A 22,895-nucleotide genomic window follows, 5' to 3' on the forward strand; every position below is an offset into this window, starting at 1 on the left:
CTCAGCCTCCCCTGCACTGGGATTACAGGCCTGCACCACCATGCCTGGTTTCAGTGCCCAGCACTGCGTGCCCAGGATTCTGGGGCCTGTACTCCATGCAGTTCCTGGGATCCAGCTCGCGACCTTGCACTTGCCAGGCAGGCGCTTACACCACTGAGCTATCTCCCTATTCCAGGCAGTGTCGTTTCTATGATTACTGGAATCACTAATTGTCTATATCCAATTACTATGAACTATCCATTTTAAGTCTGTGGTGCTATAAGGATAGAAGAATATAGAAGAGTTCTTCTTCCACTCTCACTGGTTGAGTCATGGAATCATGTAGTTTTTCTGAGCTCTTAACTCTAATTCAGTATTTACTTAAAACCAAAGAACTTCTTGATAAATATTTAATAACCAAAGACAAAAATAATGGTGAGTTATTTTGCTTACTGTTTTCATACTGCATATGGCTGAATTAAGTTTGAATTTCCAAGTGAAGGAAAAGCTGGTGTGACCTCAGTGGACAGGGACAACAATTCATGTTCAAATTAAAACATTTTTACTACTTAAATACTTAAATCAACAGTAGATTTAAGTAGTAATGATTTCATATATTTTGAATATAAACATATACCAAATGTTTTAATTTCCACCAAAATAATTATGCAAATTGACTTCTAAGACAATAGGAAAAAATTTAAGACTATGTTGTTGAAATTCATGAATTTGGAATCATCTTTTAATTTATACAACACACACACACACACACACACACACACACACACACATATTTGGCACTGGGTCTGCAGGGTCTACAGGGTCTTACTACATAGATCAGCCTCATAGTGATTCTCCTGTTTTCAGCCTCCCAAGCACTGGGATTACACGTGTGTGCCACCACACCCAGTCTCAATGACTGTTTTAGCTTTCCCTGGGGGTGGGGCTGGCATGACACACCCAGGATCAAATCCCAGCTGCTGTGCCTAAGCAGGTGTTTTAGTCCACTGAGCTATCAGGCCAGCCCAAAAATAGACTGTTCTTTTTTTGTGGCAGACTCAGCATGGGAGGGGCTGGAGCAGCATGTGGTGCCAGGGATTGAACCCTGGTCCCTATGTTTGCCTAAGCTTGCCTAAGCAAGCTCTTTAGACCATTGGGCTATCTCATCAGCCCTAAGAATTTAGTGAATTTGATTAACTTGGAAGTCATAATTTGAAACTGAGATGGTTTTGCTTCAAAATGAAATTAATTTTTAAATAAATATTCCAACTGGTTTGTCAATGTGCATGAGGATATTAAAGATAATTTTTGTTAGTCAATTCAGCTGCAGAGAAAAAATTTAAGTGTGTTTTGAGCATGTGGGATACACAATCTACTCTGCCACTGTAAACTTCATGAAATCAATATATATAAACAATTTAGCTGATGATTTTAAATTTTACTTGGGATATAGTGTAAGTGTTGCAGATATATGAGTTTTAAAGACAGTACAAAATAATTTAAAATGTTCATTAATGACAATATTTATTAAATATTGAAATGGTAATATTTTAGAGATGTTGATTTATATAAAATACGTTATTGAAGTCAATTTCATCTTTTAATTTTACCTTTTTATATAATGCCACTAAAATTTTAAAATTATATGTGTAGCCTATGTTATTATTCTGTTGGGCAGGGTTGATATATGTACTTTTCATGCCAGTATTAAAGGATTGAAGGTAACTGATTTTCAGAGATCATTTCAATATACTATTAAAATGATTCAGTGTACTATTCTCTTCAGTGTTTATAGAACATTTACCAAAATAATATATATTCTAGGGCAAAATCTACTGTTGATATAGTTCAGTTTTTTTGTTTTTTTTTTACATGGTACTGGGGATTGAACTCAGGACTCTGTGCTTGCCCGGCAAGCGCTTATTCTACTGAGCTATCTCCCTGGCCCTAAATGAAGGGATTTTTTTTTTCCCTTTATTTTAGGAAAGGGTCTACAGGGTGTTCAGGGCCTCGCTATTAGATTGATTTCATAGTGATTCTCCTGTTTACAGCCTCCCAAGTACTGGGATTACAGGTGTGTGCCACCATGCCCAGTCTCAATACCCATCCCAGTGGGTCCCAGGGGTGGGGCCAGCACCGAAGTTCTGGGGATTGAACCCCTGGCCCCTGAGCCTGCTTGTGAGCACTTTAATCCACTGAGCTGTTTGGCCAGCCTCAAAGAATTTGATTACATAAAGATCTTTTATTGAGCACAGTGAAATTAAAGTACAAATTAGTACTGGAATGTAAATTTAAAATCCCCATATGCTTGACTATTAATTAATCAATATAAAAACTCGGTGGTTATAAAGGAGATCGCAATATAAATTAGAAAATATAAATTAGAAAACTGAATGAAAATAATGACATCAAAAGATACAGGTTTTACATAGCCCTTATGGGAAAATTGATTGTTTTTTTTTTTTTGAAATTGATTGTTATATATTTATATATTAGAAATGCCAAATGGTTAGCTTTTTTGAAAATAAATTAATAAAATTAATAAATATTCGTTAAGGATGATTTCTCAAAATGATAAAACTTGAAAGATTATTAGGAATACAAAGGGGATACAGATAATAAAACTACAAAAGCGTTATTATTATTATTATTTATTTTGTTTTTGGCAGTTCTAGGGATTGAAGTCAGGAGCTTGCCCTTGCCGGGTAAGTGCATATTCTACTGAGCTATCTCCCTGGCCCTAAGAGCATATTTTTAACAACTATTCCAGTTCATAGATACTATGGGGAAAATCTCTTGAAAAAACAACAAAACAGAAATAAATAAAAATATCTAAAGCGTTCACGTATGTGAAGAAATTGAATCTGTAATTACATATGTATGCCTGTATCTATATACCTTAATACTCAATAACTACATGCAATATTTATTTATTTATTTATTTATTTATTTATTTATTGTATTTAGGACAGGGTCTATAGGGTCTGCAGGGTCTCACTACGTAGATTGAACTCGTAATGATTCTCCTGTTTTCAGTTTTCCGAGTGCTGGGATTACAGGCGCGCGCCACCATGCCCTGTCTCAGTCACTGCCTCGTGGCACCCTGACGGGGGGCTGGCACTGCACCCTGGGGATCAAACCCCGGCTGCTGCGCTCGGCCTTAGCAGACGCTTTAGTCCGCTGAGCTATGGGTTGGCCCTTTCAACTTTTAATTCTTTATGCACCAGTTAAAAATAAATTTAAATTAAAATATAAAATATTTTCATCATGAGAATTATGAGTTTTCTGATGAATTCTAATCATGTCAAGTAAGTATTACACTAAGTTTTTCATAGAAGAAAAATAAAAGTTTAGCTTCTAGTTTAACATAATACAATACAATTTATGATTGAAAGACGGTGTATCATTAAATCTTAGGCACTTCCTATAATCTAAGCACACCCTTAGAAAACTGAAAAGACAATGCACAGTCTAAGAGCAAGTACTTGCAATACCCAGATGAAACAAAAGTTGTAAACCCAGTATAAAGAGCTCCAACACATCATTGAGTAAAAGATAAAAAATCTGATAAAAAGTAGCCAAATAAGTAGAAAAGCCACTTCACAAAAACTTATGCAAATAAATCATAAGCATATGGAAAAAAGTGGCAAGCATTAGTATTTATCAGTGAAACACAAAATTAAAACACAATAAAGCATCACTATAGTAGCATGTCTAAAGCAAAGCAGCCAAATGCTAACGCCGTTACTGTTAGAGAATAGCGACACTGTGCGTCTTGCATGATGAAGGTAACAGTCTAAAGTTTTGCTCCTTGTGAAAAACTGCTATAGCTCATTAAGGCTGAACACAGGGCCAGCGTGTCCTGCAGGTAAAGGACTTCCTGCCTTACACTGTGTAACATAAATCCCGAAGCAGTACCGTGGCCACACACCCGGAAAGGCACGCTCGGTGGCTGTGCACCCTGCTAGGCAAATTGCTATTCTCCTCATTTGTAAAAATGGAGTACCTACTTCAAAGGTTCTAATGAGAATGCCTGAATTGCTTAGGGCTCTCCAAAAAGACAAAATCTCTTTCTCTCTGCCTCTCTGTACTATCTATCATCTATCTATCTATCTATCTATCTATCTATCTATCTATCTATCTACCATTTGTCTGTCTGTCTATCTATCTTCTATCTACCTATCCATCTATCTGGGATTTAATAGGCAGGCTTGCCAGAATCAGATGTATTTGAGTCAACAATGGCTGTCTATACACTGGAAAATGGGAGGATCAGTGGCTGCTCAGCCCCCAAAGCTGGAAGATGCCAAACAAGAGGCATCAAGCTTGCAGTGCCAGCCCAACATCAAGGCCTGCGAGATCTCTGAAAAGTCACTAGATTAATTTGCATTGTAAGGGTGAAGAGCCTGAAGGTGATATTCGCAAATGACAGCAACAGCAAAAGACATACCAGCTCAGGCAAAAAGAAGCACCCAAAAGATGAACAGATTTCTTTTCTTCCCTATTTATTCTTCAAGTGGAAATCAGGGTAGATTCTTTCTGTTCAATTTGCCAACTCACATGCCAATCATCTCTGGAAACACCCCAAAGATACACCTAGAAGTGTACTTTACCAATCTGGTATGGATTTTTATTCTGGTCAGGATGACATAACAGAATAACAGTAACAACGCCTAACACAAATGAAGGCCTTGCTAAATCGATCCCCATCATTGCCATTAGTCTAGCTCACATCGTATAGTAGTAACATTTGGCCTTCCAGTGCCTCTGCTCTGTGCCTTGAGAGTCTGGGCCTTCAAGACTACACTGCCTGGGATCTCCTGTCCTTTCAAATTCTAGTGGAGCTTGGTAGGGAGAGACAGCAGTTGAAGAAGAGGGAAAAGAAGAGCAGCAATGGGGGATTCCTCCCCGAGCCCTCCCTGGTCCCGAAGCTTGGGCTAGGGAGTTGCTCTTCCACTGGCCTAGCTTTCCCGGAAGTAGGATGTCTTTTCTTTCCCCTTCCAGAGTGGAGGAAATGGTTCTCATTGCTGCGGGTATCTGGAGGACCTCATCCCTTGGAGTTTCTCTAACCATGCCCATATTGCTATGAATAATTCCTTCAACTGGTTCTCATTGGCTAAATGCTCCTGCATGGAACTGGCTTCTTATTGAGATTTTTTTAAGAAAACAGATGAAAAAGACTAATCTGGTGTCCTCATTGCACCCTCCAGATTCAGCCATGAATGCATGATAGATGGCTAACATTAATTTCAAACTTTATCCTGTATTCAAAAATCATTGTTTCTTCTGATCCTGAGTCTTCCTTTTTTGGTTCAGCTCATGTGTACAAATAGCTCTTTCAGGAGGGCCTCTCCTTGATTCATGGATATTTTTTCTTGGCTCATCTCTCCTTGGCCCATGAGTGCATAGATTGGAAGGCCATGAATTCAGAGTTCTGTGCAAATCAGCAGAAGTAAATGTGTCCTCCGGATGAACCAATTGGAAAGAAGATGACTTTTCTAGGTTGATCAATCAGTGAAGGTGTAGTTTCTATGCTGTCCAATTGGGAAATGCACTGCCTGTGGAAGACCAATTAGAAAAAGGTAGCTCCTGAGGAGGACCAATCATAAAAAGACACCCTTCCTAGTGTGAGCCAATGGGGGCCCTGGCAGGACATGGGTTTGGCAAATAGAGGCAGGCATCATTTTTATGCTAAGAGATAGTGGGTCAGCTGCTGCTGTTGAGGTTTCAGCACTCAGGAGTTAAATGGCAGTGTTTCAGAGCGAATAGTGGAGGAAATGAAATAAAGATATTATAGGTGCATGTTCAAAATTCAATTTTTTTCTCCCAAATTCTACTTGATATTTGGTTCTCACTGCTGCTAATAGTCCTACTGGAATTTGGTAAGGGTTGTATAAGTTTTATTACAGAAGTGTGCTATGTGACTCCATTACTATTCTAGGTGGCTGTACAAGGGGCACTGTGACTTCTACCCCCTCAACTTGCAAATGTTTAAAAACTTTACTATGAAATACTAGTTTAATGGGCTAATATTAGACTCATTTTAGTAATGGACCTTTAAAATATATGCATATAAAAATCTAAGACTACCTATATAAATCATGGCTTACTTTAAAAGACAAAATAAAAAATATATTAATGTCTGTTAAAGGTTGAGGATTTAGTATTGACTGTAGGAAAATTATTGATATTAAGTTTAAAGTATGATTTTTCATGTAGTTTATCCCTGTTTTATGTAAGTGATACTTTCATTAAATATAGCCTAAAATATTAGTTTGTATATGCTTGATATTTTTAGTTAACTTAGAAACCGGGCATGGTTGCACATTCCTATAATCCCAGCACTGAGGAGGCCGAGACAGGAGGATCACTATGAGTCAGCTGAATAGTGAGACCCTGTACCAAATAAATGCATAAATGCATAAATAAATGAATGATTTAAAAATAAAAGGATGTTTACTTATATTTATTTAAAATACATTTAGTTTAAAAACTGAACATACATCTCTGAAAAAAACAAAACAAAAAAGGGGATATAAATAAAGGACCATTTTGTTGTGAAAAAAATATGTATATACATATATACAAGATAGTTAGGATAGGGCTGGGGAGATGGCTCAGTAGAACAAGCACTTGCCTCACAAGTGCAAAGTCCTGAGTTCAATCCCTGGTACAGCGGGGAAAAAAAAAAAAAAAAAGAAAGAAAAGAAAAAGATAGACTAGATATACAGCTACTTTCTCTTAGTTCATTGAGAAGAAAGGTTTGTACTAATATTATTTAGACAAGATATCATGTCTCCAGCTTGCTCTCTGAATACTACAAAGACAACGATATGCAATGTATTAATCACTGTAACCGTCCTACTAACCTGTTTTGAAACTGTTTCATTGCTATTTTATCTTTTTTTCTTATTAAAATGAAAAAAAAATGGAAGCTAAGTTACTGCTAAGTAGTGGCTATGCTGAGCCATTTACGTATGTTTGTATTCTATTATTTAAGTTATTTAGACAAGTAATAAAGTAAATGTATGTTTTTGTCCAAGTGCCAACAGTACATTAAACCAATCAATATTTAAGCAAAACATTTTAACACATTTTCACACCTTCATAGACAGCAATTCAATTATGTGCACTTAAATTTAAAATACTATATATGTTCATAAAGATGTCTGTTGACATAAAGCGGGATTTATTTCTTGTAATGTAATCTTCAGAGTTTAAATTTAAATGGAAATGAAATATTCAAGATATGAATAAATATGTATATATCTGAGATTATTAGGGTGTTGTACTAAGCAAGCTAAATAATCTTTTTTTTTAATCTTTAGCTGCTTATTACCCAACAGACTTGTGCTCTTTATTCTTTGAAAAATAAATTTTAAATTGGTATTTTTTCATTGTTTTTTGGTAAATTAAATGTTATACTATATCATACATTTTTGGACTGAAATTTTGATAGTAATTTTAATAAATTGCATCATAAATAACATTTTTACTTGTAATAGAAAATTTCAGTTTATAAGTCAAGTATGTATGTGAGACTTGAATTTAATTTTTAGAGACTTTGAGGAAATCTAAGAATAAGTCGGGTTAAGTCATTTTCACTTAATTCAAAGTGAAATGTGCTATCGATTGAACTTAGTTCAGTCCAAAATGTGGCCTACGAGAAGAAATCTCAGGCTGGGGTGCTTAGTACCGACTTACCGCATGAACTGGTTTTTGTTGATATGTTTATGTAGTGGATATTGAATTGAAGGCCCCATTGTCGGATTAGATTTTTAGTATCAAAGTAAACACAAACCCAAAGCAAATTCTTCATTTCTAAGACGCTAGGTGCCTCTAAAAGCTTAGGACCTCGTCAGAGAAAATGTGTGTCTGTCTGGCATCGGTCATGAAAACTGAAACCACTTGATTATTGGTTGCCATCGATTTAATACAGGAATTAAGGAGTTAGAACTGTTAGAACTGTTGGAAAAGCCAGGAAGTGACAGTCCAGGAAAGCGAGGGATCTCAGAGGTGTGCCCGGAGCCTGCCGGAATCTTCTGTCTGCTGACGCTGCATTCAGACTCTGAGGGCCTCTTCTCTGCCGCCGGCCACATCTTTCTTGGGGACGTCTGGCTGGCGAGAGCTAAGCTGTGACCAACAGATTCGGGGTTCTGGGAAATTATTCCTGGCTACTGCCGGTGTGCTTGGAGTGGGGTGTTGAGGACACTGGGCTGACGGCAGAAAGTTCAACCCACGGGGGAATACTCCTTTTTCACCTGGGTACACAGTCAATAATGTTATTCTTATTCCCCAGTTACACAAATTTTACAAACTAGTATCAAGGGCAAATAATATTCTGACTTTTGGAATACATCAATCTCTTTTGAAATCAAAAAGTTCAGCGAATGCCTTCCTCCAATAAATATAAAAGGGCAGATCCAAAACTGCTTCATTTAGTAGTTACAGAAATTAAAGAAATGAAATTCATGTATAGAACATGTAGCCTCCCCTTTCAATACTTCAAATCACAGACAAAGATGACTTCAACTGGGGCTTATTTCTCTAGAATAATCACAACTCTTTAGTGGGGACAAGAGAAAACATAGTCTGTAGTCATTGGCAAAAAGTTACAGTTGCTTTGCTGTAGTTTTAGTCATGTTATTTAATTCTCTTAGCAATTTAAATTACATCAAAGGCTAGATACTTTTAATAATAGAAGGCACAGATTATAAAGGTCTAGGGACACTGATACAGAGGTCTACATGGCATAGGTTCTCATACTGTTTAGAGCCAGTCATACTGTGAAAGTTAACTCTCTCTTGCATCAGAGGACCAAAAATCCTCTCAATTCTTCTTGGCTGTACATGGAGTTGGACTTGATTTTCAGCTGTAGCTACATGGACTAGGTTAATGTTCATTTCAGTAAGAATCAAAGCCTTGGAGGCATGGTGCTAAGAGAAGCTCACATTTCTGAGGACTCAAGAGAATCCACCTGGTCCAGCCTGTAGCACATGGCGAGTTCTTCACTGTTTTATCATCATACTGCACAAATACAGGAAAAAAAATGGGAAGATTTTTTAAAAATTATATGATTTTATCTCTTTTGAGGTCAAAAGAACTGGTCATTCTGCTTCTTTCTTTGCTCTTCTGAGTTTAGATTCAAAATGGCTGCATGAGTTAGAAAGATGGAAAGAAAATTATTGGTTGCATCACTGATATTATTGCTTTGGGGAAGAAAATTTGACCTGTAGAAAACACTTGGTCTCCCTAAAGAATTGTTCCAGATCTGCAAATTGTTGGGCATCCAATGTGGAGAGTAGACACACGGTCAGCACCTCTGCTTTCCTTACGCATCCTGTCTGGGTTTGATTTCCACCAGAAAACAAAGATTTTAGTGCAAGTTGTTTATTTGGGAGGGAAGATGGGATAGAAAAGAGAGCCAGTAATGTGGTGATGAACCAACTACCCGGTGGGAGATTGTGTCTAAATCTCACTGGGAAAATCCAGGAAAGGATGAAGCACATATGCCTCATTGCTACCCTCCCAAGAGGCAAGGGGGCTGGACTATTTAGTGGTGGAGAGATTCGCCTAGGGAGTGTTAAGTCCCGGGCTTCCTTGTGAGTACACAAAAGAGAGGAAACTTTTGTAGTTTGGACAAAAATCCCTGAGGCTCAGAGATGGCCATACTGGCAGCTGGAGCTTAACCAGAAGACACTGATATGAAGCGTGAAAAGGGTGTGTTGGGGATATGGTGTTGTCTGCTGTCAGCCTTGTGAAGTGCTTAGAAAGAGGCTGGTTACCAGATTTGCTTCTAGATTAAAGGCCACCTGCTCCAAGCCTGACCAGTGGTTTGCAAGGAGGAGAGGAAGCACAGGACTCTGGATCTTCTTGGAAACAGGCAGACTCAGACAGGGGGAAGAAGCAGCCGGGCCGTGTGACCCCTTGAGGTGTGCCTCCTTCCTTGAGAAGCTAGGAGGGACAGAGAGCAGGACTGAAGACATTTCTACAGTGTTCCCTTCAGGACAGAAGACATGAAGTTTTCTGTGACATGGGTCATTGTGGGAACATGGGGAAAGAAGAATGAAATACCATGGAGTAGGGCAGGGATGTAAAATTTAGAAGTATTTATTCCTTAATTTGAATAAGGGAAGGAATAAGTCTATAAGCAATGATAGAAAAGAAGTAAGTCTACAAGCAGCAAAAGGTTCTATGTTTTTGAAAGAGGTTTACTATGCAGCCACATGGCTCCTTGACTGTACACTCGTCTTTTTCTTCTTTTGATCAAACTCTTTTATTTATTTATTTATTTGATCAAACTCTTTCAACCACTTTCCTCTCTGCTCTTCTAGTCTTTCCTGTATACAAGGCTCTAATATAGTGAAACTGTGCATTAAACTGCCCCGTTCTGTGTAATAACCAACACATTCACAAAGAATTGCCATGGCTTTGCTGTGATCTGAATGCTTGTGCCTCGCCAAATCCTCTTCTTGAACTAGAATACCATACGTGATAGTACAGAGAGGTGGCCCTTTAGAAGATAATTAGATAAGAAGGGCAAAGTTGTCATGGGTGGAGTTAGTCCCCAGATAAAAGTGGCCCAGCAGAACTCATTGTCCCCTCTTCTATGTGAGGACACAGCTAGTTGGCACTGTCCGTGGGAAAACAAAGTTTTATCAGACACTGATTTATCTGAAACCTCGATCTTGGAATTTTTGGCCTCCAGAATTGAAATAAAATAAAAATCTTTTGTTTATAAGTTTCCAAGTTTATGATGTTTTGTTATAGTAGTGCAGAGTGACCAAGACATGCTCACAGGAGAGAAAAGTTTCCTTCTGTGTCTTTTTACAAGGTGGAGTCAAGTAGGCAGTCTGGGATAGGTGGGTGGCTCTGTAGAGGTCCTAGGTTTCCTCTATCCTGTGTGACTCTGTCCTTGCCGCCATAGCTGCTCAGGCCATAACTCTACAGCTCCCAGGAAGCACAGAAGAGGGAACTGGAAGGTAAGTCACTTCTTTTGGAGACTGTGATGAGGAACCTGAGCTTGCAACTCCTGCTCACATCTTATTGGTTAGAATGTGGTCAATATGACCATATTCAACTCTACTGGGGGCTGGGAATTATGTTATCTACCTGTGCCCTTCCAAAGCGGGGATGGAGATAGGATTTCTCTTTCTTAAAACAAACAAACAAATGTGAAATAAAACAGTAACAACTGAAAACAAAAATTTCTAAGATAATTTCACAAATGCTTGTTGACCAATTTCATAAAAGTTCACATCTTCCATATTAGAAGAAAATGTCTATTTTACTGTGTCATAAAATCCTGCTTTTTATAGTTTTCACCTTGTTTACTGGGGCATTACTACTAATCCTTAGCTTTTTAAAATTTAATGGTAGTGGGTATTGAACCCATAGTCCTATACATTCAAGGCAAGTGCTCTGTCACTGAGCTACCTCCTTGGCTCATTTCTTACTTTTGGTGAGGTTTTCCTCATCTTATTTTTATTTTTGCGCATTTTAAAACTTGCATTTCTTCTATACTAGTCTTCACTTTTGTCGTGTAATGTTGGTTTGAATATATCATGGATAAGGGGAGCCGAACACTTTAAATCTCCTACAAATAAATAATGGTCTGGACCCCATGTTGATACAGAAAATAGCTCTGCGTTATCCTTGATCTGAGATGGAGCCTCCCCTCCCCAACCTGGCTTAACTCTGAGACCATCTTTGGTCTTCACTCTATCATTGGAAACCTGGTCCAGCTTCATGGCTTGACATCCAACATGCAGTCTAGTGTATTTACTGTTGCAACAGATGCTTGATATATTTTGGCTGAATGACTGAAATAGGTCACTCAGAGCCCATCAGAAATTATAGGTTCTAGACTGGGCATGGTGGCACACCCCTGTAATCCCAGCACTGGGAAGGCTGAAAATAGGAAGATCATTAGGAGTCCAAGCTGTACAGTGAGACCCTGCACCAAATGCAGAAATTACAGGTCCTATAGTTCAAAAATAACCTAAGATGGTTTTACACTTCTTTTTCAGGGAATTTGTTTTTGTCTTTTGTTTAGTAACATGAATAATACACCATATAATATAAGTAAATAAAGGACCAGAAATTATATGAAAGAAATGTAGAAGTATCAAAATTTTCTCTCTATATATAGTATAAAATATGAGGAGCAACCAAACAATGCCTAGCATTGAAATTCTCAAAAGTGATGGTCAAGTCTTTTGTCTTGTTCTTCAGTTACAGGTCAAAAAAATAACAAGTTTTCCACCAATAAACAGCAAAGTAAGCTATAGCTTTTGGGCAGTCATTATTTTATGAGAGAATCAATTCACTTTTACAATGTAGAGAGTAGAAACTCGAGAGGAGCTGGTTTAAGAAATATTCTTTATTCAGACTTAGCATACAGAGCTTCAATAATTACAGCACATCTCCTCACATTTTACTCTATTTGTGGGATGCCCCGGGGAACTCAGCAAGTATTTTACAGAACCATGGAGCCTAGTGCATAGAGAAGACCTTGGAAGAGAGCACATTTTATTCAGCTCTTTCTTGAACATTTGCTTAGCGGAAATATGTTTGGATGTTACGGAACCTCCCAACAGACAGCAGAATATTATAGAAGCAACATATGTTATCTGTCCCTAATTGATATCAAAATTTATTTTCTATGTAATTGGCAGTGCTGTCCCACTTCTCTGTTTTGAAAAAGAATTCTACTTTTCATTTTTTAGTCTGTTTCTTTATGGTAGGTCGTCCGGCACTAATTTCATGTATTCCCTCTTTTTTTTTTATATTAAAGAGACAAAACCCCAATAAAGATGATACAGACTTTCAAAACAAGATTATTAGAAATTAACAATGACTGTTATAGTGCATGTTGTTATCTTCAAAGTAGTTGCTCAGATTACCAGGTACAGGCGTGCAAAGTGATCAAACAATATAAGCAATAATTGTTCCTTTCAATAAACTAATAGAAATTAGTAGTACAATTAGCTTAGCTGTCTTTGGTGTGTGTCTTTTCTCTTTTCCCTCTTCCCAGTGTTCTTTCTTTTTGAGCAGTTTCTTTCCCTTTCACTATATCCAGTGTGCCTTTTGTCTTTCTTATTTATTTTTGGCGAAACCAGGGATTGAACTCAGACCCTTGCACTTGCCAGGGAAGCGCTTATCCTGCTGAGCCATCTCCCCAGCCTCCAGTGTGCCTTTTGGATCTTATTTACTTTTTCAGAGTTTTACACTAGGGAGAGAATATGATGTTTACACATGTAATTCTTATTTATTTCATGTATGCGTATGGTCTCTAGTTGCCTCCACTTACCTATAAAGGCCTTGAGTTCATCTTTTTTAATAGCTGAGTAATACTCCATTGTGCAAAAATACATCTTTTTTATCCATTCCTCAGTTGAGGGGCATTAGTTTCCAAGATTTAGCTATGACAAATTGTGCTGCTATTAACTTAGGTATACATATATTGCTGTGGTATGATGTTTTCATTTCTTCTGGGACTACGCAGAAGAGGAATAGCTGGGTCGAATGGGGCCTCCCATCCTAGTTTTTCAAGGAATCTCCACATGAGCTCCTCCATAGTTGATCCAGTCTACATTCCCACCATCAGTGGGGAAAAGTTCCCTTTCCCCACACACGCTCACCAGCCTTGTTATTGGTTGACTTCTTGACATTAGCCATTCTTTCTTGGGTGAGATGGGATCTCAGTGTTGTTTTAATTTTCATTCCTTCAATGACCAATGTTGTTGGCCATTTCCCTCTTCCTTTACTTCCAAGTATTTTTAGATTGCAATGAGTCTTAGTAATTTCTGTAAGCTATATGACGTGATGCTTTTGACACATGGGATCCATCACTATTCAGCTTTTCAATTTTTTAACTTTCACGTAATGTACTTACCTTAAGTTCATTTTTGTACTTAACCCAGGATTGAATGATGTTTCCCAAGAGGTCAGGAGAGTTGATGGAAATTTTAGCTTGTGGAAATCCCTCTTCACTCCTCCACTACATAAATCTGCATCCCTGCCTACTATTTATAAGGCAGTTTAACGTATCACAGCGTAGAGACAGGGATTTTAATTTTAAAAAATTAACCTGAAGCTTCTAAATGCATATTTTGAAATTAAAGTTTTTATATTCATTTTCCTGTTAAAATGGAAGCTGGCCCAACTTTAATTCATTTACATAAAGAAGGAAAATGATCAATTTTATTCCCTGATTGCAGCTCACAAATATAAACAAAGCTAAATTTATCAACTTTGAGTAGTAGGAACACTGGAGTTTGCTAGATTATTCTTTGTAATAGTTGGTATTACTTCCCCCATTGTAAGTTTTAAAATATACAGTTCTGCCCCAAATGCTTGGACTTTTTAGATGGGTGGAGAACAGTGCTCGGTCTTGAGGCAAAACCGAAACTCTGCCTGTCTTGGCGAGAAGGTGTGTAGCTTGGGCCAGCTGGGAGCTCAGGAGGGCGAGTGGAGTTAATGTTAACAGAGGTGCGGAAACCAGCACAGCGAATTAGCATGCGGTTTAATCGGGGTGCTTTCTCTACAGAAAAAGAGAAAAACTTTCTAGACCATGGGTCACCTGTCTATAAAAGGTATCCATTATGTCGTGTGCCTACAAGCCTCCCTACAAAAATTGTCTGCCATCTAGATTTTGGTGTTGTCCTTTCCACAAGCTGTTTCTGAAAGCACATACTTGTCAGCTCCCTAGTTTGTAGTTTCCACAGAACCTTCAGTAGGGTTCAAATAATAAGACTTCAGGGGGAAGAAAGAGAACCCCGTGAGTTTCCCTTCACCTTTGAGTTGCTCCGCCGCTTTGAAAATGGGGAGGTGGCACTCCCGGCTGCGTGGAGCGGCACCCAACTCCGGGTTCTTGCCGCCCCCCGCCCCCTGTATTTTCCAAGGTTCGCTCATTATAATTGTTAATTTTCCACGGCAGGCTGTTAGATTGGCGAGCGGCGGGCCGATGCCGCCGGCGGCGAGGGAGACCGAGGGGAGAGGGTCGCGCCGGGCGGGCGGGCGGCGGCGGCGGCGGGCGCAGAGCGGGAGCCGGCGGCAGACTGCAGTGCGCGGCCCTCCCCGCGCCGGCTGGAGCCTCTCTGGTGACGAGTCTCAGAGCACGTGGCTACGTCATGGAGAGCCAGTCTTTTCAATGCAAACTTCAACTCCTCCTCCTCCTCCCTCTAATGCCTGTAACTCACATCCGAGGCTGGGCGAGGAAGCCGGAGAGGAGATTTTCCTCATGCTCACGGTGGTTGGAAACTGGAGGAAGGAGAGGCCGGAGGAAGGGGATTTGTGGCGCTCTCCACCTGCTACGAGACTGACCGGGGGAGGGGGCGCCTAGATTCGCACCTTTTCTTCTCCGTGGGGATTCAGAACTGCAGGTTCAATCCGATCCCACCGAACACCGGAGATTGATTATTTAAAAAAAAAAAAAAAAATCGACACGAGAAGGGAAGCACCGTCTTCAGCTGTCAGTCTCGGAGGTGGTATTGGTGTGTGTGTGTGGTGGTTTTTTTTTTTTTTTCCTTTTCTTTTCTTTTTCTTTCTTTGCCTTTTCTTTCTTTTTTCTTCTTTTTTTCTTTTTTTTTTTCTTTTTTCCCTCCTTCTCTCCTAGGGGCTCCACAATGGCAGTGTTCTCTCAGTAAGATGAATCCTGCTTCGCTTCGCTTCTGCTGACCCACCCATCCTCATAGCGATCAAGTAAAAGGCTATGGTTTTCTCCCTGACTAGTTCTGATCTCAGTTGGGATTTCTTTGCTTTTTTGTTTGGCTTCATGCTGAAAAAGGATTTTTTCCCCAACCCTTTGGTAATAATCCAGTGGTGAGCAAAGGGGGGATAAATCATTCACCCTGGCCGAGAAAAAACAATCGCTGAGAAGTCTCAAAGAAATATACCACGTGAGGGGAAAAAACTGGGAGAAGATCCGGAATATCATCGTTTTTCCTATGGTAAAACCGGTGCCCCTCTTCAGGAGAACTGATTTCAGATTATTATTATGCAACCACAAGGATCTCTTCTTTCTCAGGGTGTCTAAGCTGCTGGATTGCTTTTCGCCCAAATCAATGTGGTTTCTTTGGAACATTTTCAGCAAAGGAACGCATATGCTGCAGTGTCTTTGTGGCAAGAGTCTTAAGAAAAACAAGAACCCAACTGGTAAGCGAAACGTGCATCGTGTTATGCTTTTCCTCATAATACCCTGTCTGTTGCTCCTCGAGCTAGCTCTGCAGTTCTGCTCTGCAGGAAGGCAGGGAAACATACGAGGAACCGGGACAGTGTTGCCCATAGAGGTGTTGCATGAATGAATAACCAAGTAGCCGCTGCTGGATCCGCGTCTGCGAACCCGAAAACCATGATCGGCATCTCTTGGTTGTGACACAATCCATCGCTAGGAGGGAGGAGGAAACTTCTTTTTTCTCTTCTTTTCTCCCCCCATCCCCCCAATGCATTCGGTCGCTGATGTCTGGTGGACTAGCACAGGGCGCACAGGGCGATGGCTAAGGTTGTGCCCCAGACAGCTGGAGCTTTGGGCAGTTGGCAGAAGGAGCCCCGAGCTCTCCTTACTTGTGCTGCCGGAGTAGGGACGGAGCTGCGGACTTTGGGATTAGCTTGCACGGTATTCGCCGCCCCGTCACCTTTGCCAAAGTAACAGGGCCCCCGCCCCGGCGCCCCCGCCTCCCTCCCGCCTCAACTCTGCCCCCGTCTGCTTGCGACGCCTCCGGCCCCTGGGGCTACAAGAGCTGGGACTACTTAAGCCTAGGGGAAGCCCGGACGCTGGGAGCAGCCAGGCACCTCTAGGCTGAGTCATTTAATCCCCCCACCCCCCCATCTCCGTCTTTAAAAAGCAGGGTCATAGCCCAGCGTCGGGTCCCCCCGGCACTCGCCGAGCCGTGGGTGCCAGCTCTCTGCCCGCTTCGTGATCATGCGCCCCGATTCCAAAGGGCTCGCACCGAGAAACTTGCAGTGCATTACATAAGAAATGCAAATGCAGGGGAGCCGGGAGCCGGTCCCGGGGGCTGGCGGCCCCAAACCTCCATCCCAGACTTAGGGGGTGGCCAGGCCCGAGGGCTGCGCGGTGGTGACGTCTCCGTCCACGCCGGCGAGCGGGAAGCGGGCGCAGCCTGGCCAGGACCGCTCACCTGCAGCCCGGGATGGGGGTGGGGTTGAGGGTGGGGGTGGGCGGGGGTGGGGCGGCCGGGGCTGCGTTTGCGATTGGGGTTGATTCGGGCCCGGCCGCGGTCCTGCAGGGGTGCCTGGGCGCGGGAGGCTCCGGAGCTGGTGCTGCGGTGCGGTGATCCGGCCTGAGAGTGCGTCCAGCCCGAGCCCCCGGCGGCCGGGCAGCAAGTGGCTGCTCCAGCCCCGAACTTCGCCGGGCTCGGGCAGCGTAGCTCGGGTGGGCGGCGGGGCCCAGCTTCCGCAGCCCAGGTCCAGCCGAGTGGGCGGGGCGGCCAGAGGGGTCGGGGTGCGCAGGCCGGAGAGGTCGTCGCGGCCGGGACGCGAATGGCGGAGGAGGGGCGGGAGCGGCGCTGGCGGCCGGAGGGCTCGGTGCTGCAGTGGGCGCTGCCGCGTGCTGAGCCCTCGTACGCCGCCGGCTCTACACCCTGTTAACCGTCCTCTCCGCCACTGTCCTCGTACCTTCTCAGAACTCAGCCTCAGCACTTCTGCAGTAGCACCCACCGCCCTCCTGAGATCTGCGTCGTGCTCCCCTATTCGTGTGCAGTTCCAGTTCAGCAGGGAGCTGGCCCCCTGCCCCTGGCATCCAGCCTGGCACTTTCTGATGCCTGGTCCCTACAGTGAAGCCTACCCGTATCTGCTTCACAGTTCCATGAGACTTCCGAAGTGGGACAGGCCACGAGCTGCATATGGGTACCCAGGGGTTGCCCCTTCACAGGCTAAAACAGTGGGGTTCAAGCTTTCTGGGTCCTGCTGCCAAAAGATCCTGCTGTGTTGTGAGAGAGGACACTGGCCTAGGGACGTTGAAGTCAGTCCTTCCACAGAACTGGAGAGTGGGAAATAATTCCAACGTGAACACTAAGTTTCATTACAGGCCTTTACTTTTTTTTTTTTGTAAACAATTTTACTGGAAACGCTAATTTCTTGCTATGCACAATTCAAGATCTTTTTATTACACTTCCTGCACCCCACCCACTTTCAGCTCTCTGGAATAAAGTAGTTTTATTTATTTAAGTATTCCCTTCCAAGGTGTTTTGGAAGGTGCTAATGAAATGACAGTTTATTTGTGTAACCATTGATTTTGCAACTTACCAACGCTGAAGTTCTTGGGTGTGAGGTGAGTAGGTTAAACCAAGGTGCGTTTAAAAACATCACCAAATAGTTTAATAGGATAGTTTAGTCTTGAATTGGCAGGGATTCAAGTTCCCACCTGGGAGCTGGCGCATTTAGCAGATTTTTAAAAAATGGGGCATTAACGTGTCATATGATTTATCTCACCTTCTAAACGTTGAGGCCTTTTACATTTGAATCAAACTCATGCCTAGCTATTCCCTTTCAGTGTTGTAGCTCCATTTTCTTTGGGCTAATGACAGGGGCCTAAAATCTTTTACAGAATTTTGATCCCAAGATAGCAGTACAACTAAGAAGTTAATTAGGTAATTAAAATAAAACACAGACTAAAATCCTCTTAAATGTTAAACCTAAAAGGAACAGATGGACTACTACCTATTATATTATCTTAAATCTAAAAAAAAAAAAAAATAGCTGGCTGGGAACAAAGTGTGGCAGAATCTGGGCAAGTGCCACAGAGAACTGGGGGTAAAGCGCCTTCTATTACATCAAGGATAAATATTAGATTAATTTTTCTTCCCCATCTTTGCAAGTTATGAAACAATTTACTCCTTAGTTCTTTCGTTTGTCAACAAGTGGGGGTAGTTTGGTCAAAAGTTCCTGGGAGGAATCAGGCTCATGTCAAAATAAGCAGATAACAGAGGTATAAATATGAGGGTGAATTATTTAACTACCCAAAAGTTATTACTTAGAGTGTTTTGTAGTTATGCAAAAGGTATTTGTACTATATACACTTAAATAATAAGCTGCAGTAGCTTAAAAATCCTGCATATATACTGTCTTTATAAAAGCTCCTAATACTTCACAGTACAATTATCAGAGAACACACACACACACACACACACACACACACACACACACACAACTTAAGTGTCCTACTTTTTCCTACTTTCCTAGCAGAGCAAAAGCTTTACATTTAGAAAAAAATGTTACCTGCTAAAACTTTCACTGTATGAGTCATGCAAGGTGACAGTATTTTAGGCAAGTCATTAAATAGGGAATACTAAGTCCAAGGCACTTATTTTGCCTGGAGAGGGTTTGATACATTGCTTTGAACCAGTATGATAGTTTGAACTGACCAGTGCATATAATAGGCTGGTTTGGAAAATAATCTAGGTCATGGATCTCACAGCAAAGGTTAATAAGGGAAAAATATGGTGGAGAGAAGAAAGTTTACAATAAAGATAAATACTCAGGTCATGTCATTGGTATCTCTTTGGGTACAGAATATAAAACAAGCAAGAGAAGCCACAGACTTTCAAATACCATTATCTCCTAAACTGCAGGATGCCCCCAAACCTCCAAGCCTTGCTAGGATGCTGGAAAGCATGGACTTCTAAGATAGATCCCAATCTAGGGGAAGGTCAGTGAGGAGGAGGATACCAGGAAGTAGATGTCCCAGACCCAGCTCTGCAAAACACTCTGTGAAAATCCCACAATCCAGGGGCTCTGAGTGTCTCTTTTTCAGCCTCCCTCTCTGCTGTGTAACTTTCCCATGGAACAAGCAGGGGCAGGCGGGATCTACTAGCACTTCTTCCTACCTTAAGTGCCTTTCAGATCTGCGCTTACCTTTCACTAAGCTGTTTTAGGTGTCAAGAACACCTGCTAAGGCACTATTATCGGGGAAATATGTTCCTTGCGAAAACTGTGTGCTTGCCTTCTAGAGCTGCCAATAGTGCTTGGAATTGAGAAAATAGGGAGAGAAGGAATTAATGAGAGTAAGCACTTTTTACTCTTTGTTTTAAACTTGCTGAGGCCTCCTGGACTCCTGAAGGGCTGGGTAAGCCACAAATGGACCACAAAGTCTGTATTTCTAAACAGGGAGGATATAGCAAATGAATGCATCCAATTCCAATCGTATAGGGTAAGCTTCTTCAAAGATGCTTGGCGTTGGAGTGGGATTCCATGTAAGATGAGTTGGCTTTGGACGCCAGCCAGAAAGCTTTAGTTACTGAGGTAGCAAAAGGAGTTTCACGCTGAACAATGCCACTCCGTGAACCAAAGGATGACATTTTAGATAGGCTTCCAACTACTAAGTTGTTGGAAGAGTGGATTTTTCATTTTTGAAGTTTATATTCATATTAACAAGGATGAAATTCAATGGATGATGATGTAAACTTAGTTTTAACAGGGAAGATGACTTTGGCTGTACCCATATATAGCCTGCTGTCACCTCACACAGTATATCCTTAACTGAGAACATTTGCTCAAATAATGCACTGTCCCCGGTTCCGAAAAAAAAAAAAAAAATCCAACAATGCACTGCTTTCAGACGGTGCCAAAGCTAATTCTACAGCAGGCTCCCCACTTTGCACAGTTAACCAGGCCTTTAAAGTGTTTGAACCCAGTCTTCTATGATTCAGCAACACAAACATTGCAGACATTTTTATATTATGGTAACGAGGACAACAACCAGTGTTTTCACTCCTTTGCACATTTTGGCACCAAGCCTCCCTCAAATTGACTCGTAAGTTTTCTATAAATACCATGTAGATGTCTCAAAATGGAAGCATTTATTCAAAACAGTTTCTGTGCTTGAAGGGAAACAGTTGGGATGTTTGAACAGTATAGCAGGAGCTCCTTTATTATGTTTTAAACTAATTATTGTCTTATGCCTCCATTTTCAATAAAGCCTTTCAGCCCAACTTGGTCCCACCTCTCTGAGACTAGGGGTCAGGGATCTTCCTGTTCACACATCAGTAGTCAGGGCTGGAGTCTGCATGGATTTCCCTGGGCTTTTAGTTTGTGTGCTATATAGCCAGGAGAGGTTGAACCTGGGCAGTAAAGGGCAAAGAGATTTTTCTGAAGGCTACTTCTCTGTCAGCTTTTGACACAGCAACATTTTTGCTCCTGTGCTTTTGAAAGCCCACCTCTGTCCTGTTACTTTTTCTTCTCTAGTTGTTACAATCTACTTTCTTTACTTAACTCTGAATAAAAAAGGTAGGGAGATAGAAGGAAAGGAAGTTAAAAGAAAGAATTCTTAGGCCTTCTTCCTAAACATGGAAACTAAAAGGAGGAAAAGCAAACATATGTTCTGTAGAGAACATTAAAGTTTTTGTTTAATAAACTGATACCCTTAAAGAAAGTCACCCTGCTGTTGGGCAGTACTGCCTATCCCACTGTCCCCAATACATTCTAGTAAAATGAACAACAGTAAACAGAAGGTGTCTGTGAAAGGTGAGATGTGGGACTAAGGTATCATGCATTTTACCTGGCTAAGCACACTTCATGATTACTCCTTTCCAACAGGACCAACCAAAATGTGGACTGTTGCTTTTTCTTAAATTGTTGTGGTTCTGGAGGCTGAATCCAGGGCCTGTCCACTAACCTACGTGCCTAGCCCTCTATTTTTCATTTTGAAGCAGGGTCTCCCTAAGTCATTAAGTTGCATGGGCCACCTCAACTTCCCAGGGTACTGGGGTCCCAGGCTTGCGCCACCAACTCTAGCTGGATCTGGTTTCTAAATAATAAAGAAGATAGGAGGAGAAAAGACATTAGTGGCCTGCCCTTGTGACTCCTTATCCTCTCTGATCAGCAACCTGAAACGTGGTGTGCACGCAGCACTGCTGTGGTCCACACTGTCACTCTCACACTTGAGGCCTACAGTCTGTTCCTCACCCTTGAGCTTTCCTCAAACATACAGCCCAAGAGCCTGACTTCAGATCTTCCCTTCGGCCCCCAGCCTCGCAGCGGCAGGCGGCAAGCCTCTGTCGGGCAGAGAGTGCTTCGTTTGCTTCTCCAGTCTTTGTGACTTTCATCTCCTTTCCTGCCTCAGTTAGGTGACTTGCTCGTGTCTCTGAGGACGGTCACCGGGTCCTCTGCTTGGGGCACGTTCGTTCTCCAGGGCGCAGCTGTGCGCCTCTGCTTCCGGGAGCTCCTTTGCAAGCGGGGTGGGGGTAGGATGGGCCTCGGTGTCCTAGGGCTGAGGGACGCGGAACACTACGCGGCCAGAAAGTTTGGCAAAAGCCGCGGCTGTGGGCTGAGGCCTCGGTGTTGCGGAGACCTGTGTCATTATTTGCTTTCCGCGAAGCCGCGAGCCGGCCAACGCTGCGGCTCTGGGCCGCTTCCGGACGTGGAACCCCTGGGTGAAGCGGCTGGAGCTGGCTCCGAGCCCGCACCGGTGCAGCTCTACAGCGATGGGAACAGGCAGGCGAGGGGCGGGCTTCTCCCCGGCGCGGCCCGGAGGCCAGGGACCCACTCCCGCCCGCGTCCACCGCTCGCGGGCACCGGGCCACCACCGAATCCCCGGCCTCCTAGCGTCGGGGGCTCCGCTACGCAATGCGGCGGAAACGGCCCGTCGGAGATGCCGTAGCGCGGGAAGTTTCCGTTGCCACGGAAATGACCTCTGACCCCAGGAGCGTCTCCAGCCGCTCTGTGGTCGGCGCAGCCGTTGCCGTGGAAACAACGAGGGCCGGAAGCCGCGGCGCCGAAGCCCGGAGGCGCGCTGGCGCTGGCTGGGACCCCGGAGGTCGCGGAGCCCGGGCCAGGCCCCCGCTCGGGCGCTGGCCGGGCGTCCGCGGAGGGCGACTGTGTGTCCCCGGGCCTCCGGGCTGCAGAGGCGGCTCGGCGCGGCCCACAGGTGGCCGCCTTCGCGCGCTCCCGCTTCCTCG

At 42.6% G+C, this 22,895-nt stretch overlaps 1 protein-coding gene and 1 pseudogene across 2 annotated transcripts in view; one reads left to right on the top strand and one right to left on the bottom strand.

Annotated features, from left to right (window-relative positions):
- Window positions 1–14,895, bottom strand: part of LOC101576070 — a 178,433-nt pseudogene extending 163,538 nt beyond the window's left edge.
- A 909-nt stretch (window positions 14,896–15,804) lies between these two features.
- The window catches only part of Fgf14 (fibroblast growth factor 14), a 694,358-nt gene continuing 687,267 nt past the window's right edge, over window positions 15,805–22,895 (top strand). For both annotated transcript variants that reach the window (XM_004631178.2, XM_023715202.1), the window contains exon 1: window positions 15,805–16,137. In XM_004631178.2, the coding sequence (XP_004631235.1) occupies window positions 15,930–16,137 (208 nt within the window). In that variant the 5' untranslated portion in view covers window positions 15,805–15,929. The remainder of the gene's footprint in view (window positions 16,138–22,895) is intronic.

Source organism: Octodon degus, unplaced genomic scaffold (genome assembly GCF_000260255.1).
Source record: "Octodon degus isolate 3935 unplaced genomic scaffold, OctDeg1.0 scaffold00039, whole genome shotgun sequence".
Classification (NCBI taxonomy): domain Eukaryota; kingdom Metazoa; phylum Chordata; class Mammalia; order Rodentia; family Octodontidae; genus Octodon; species Octodon degus.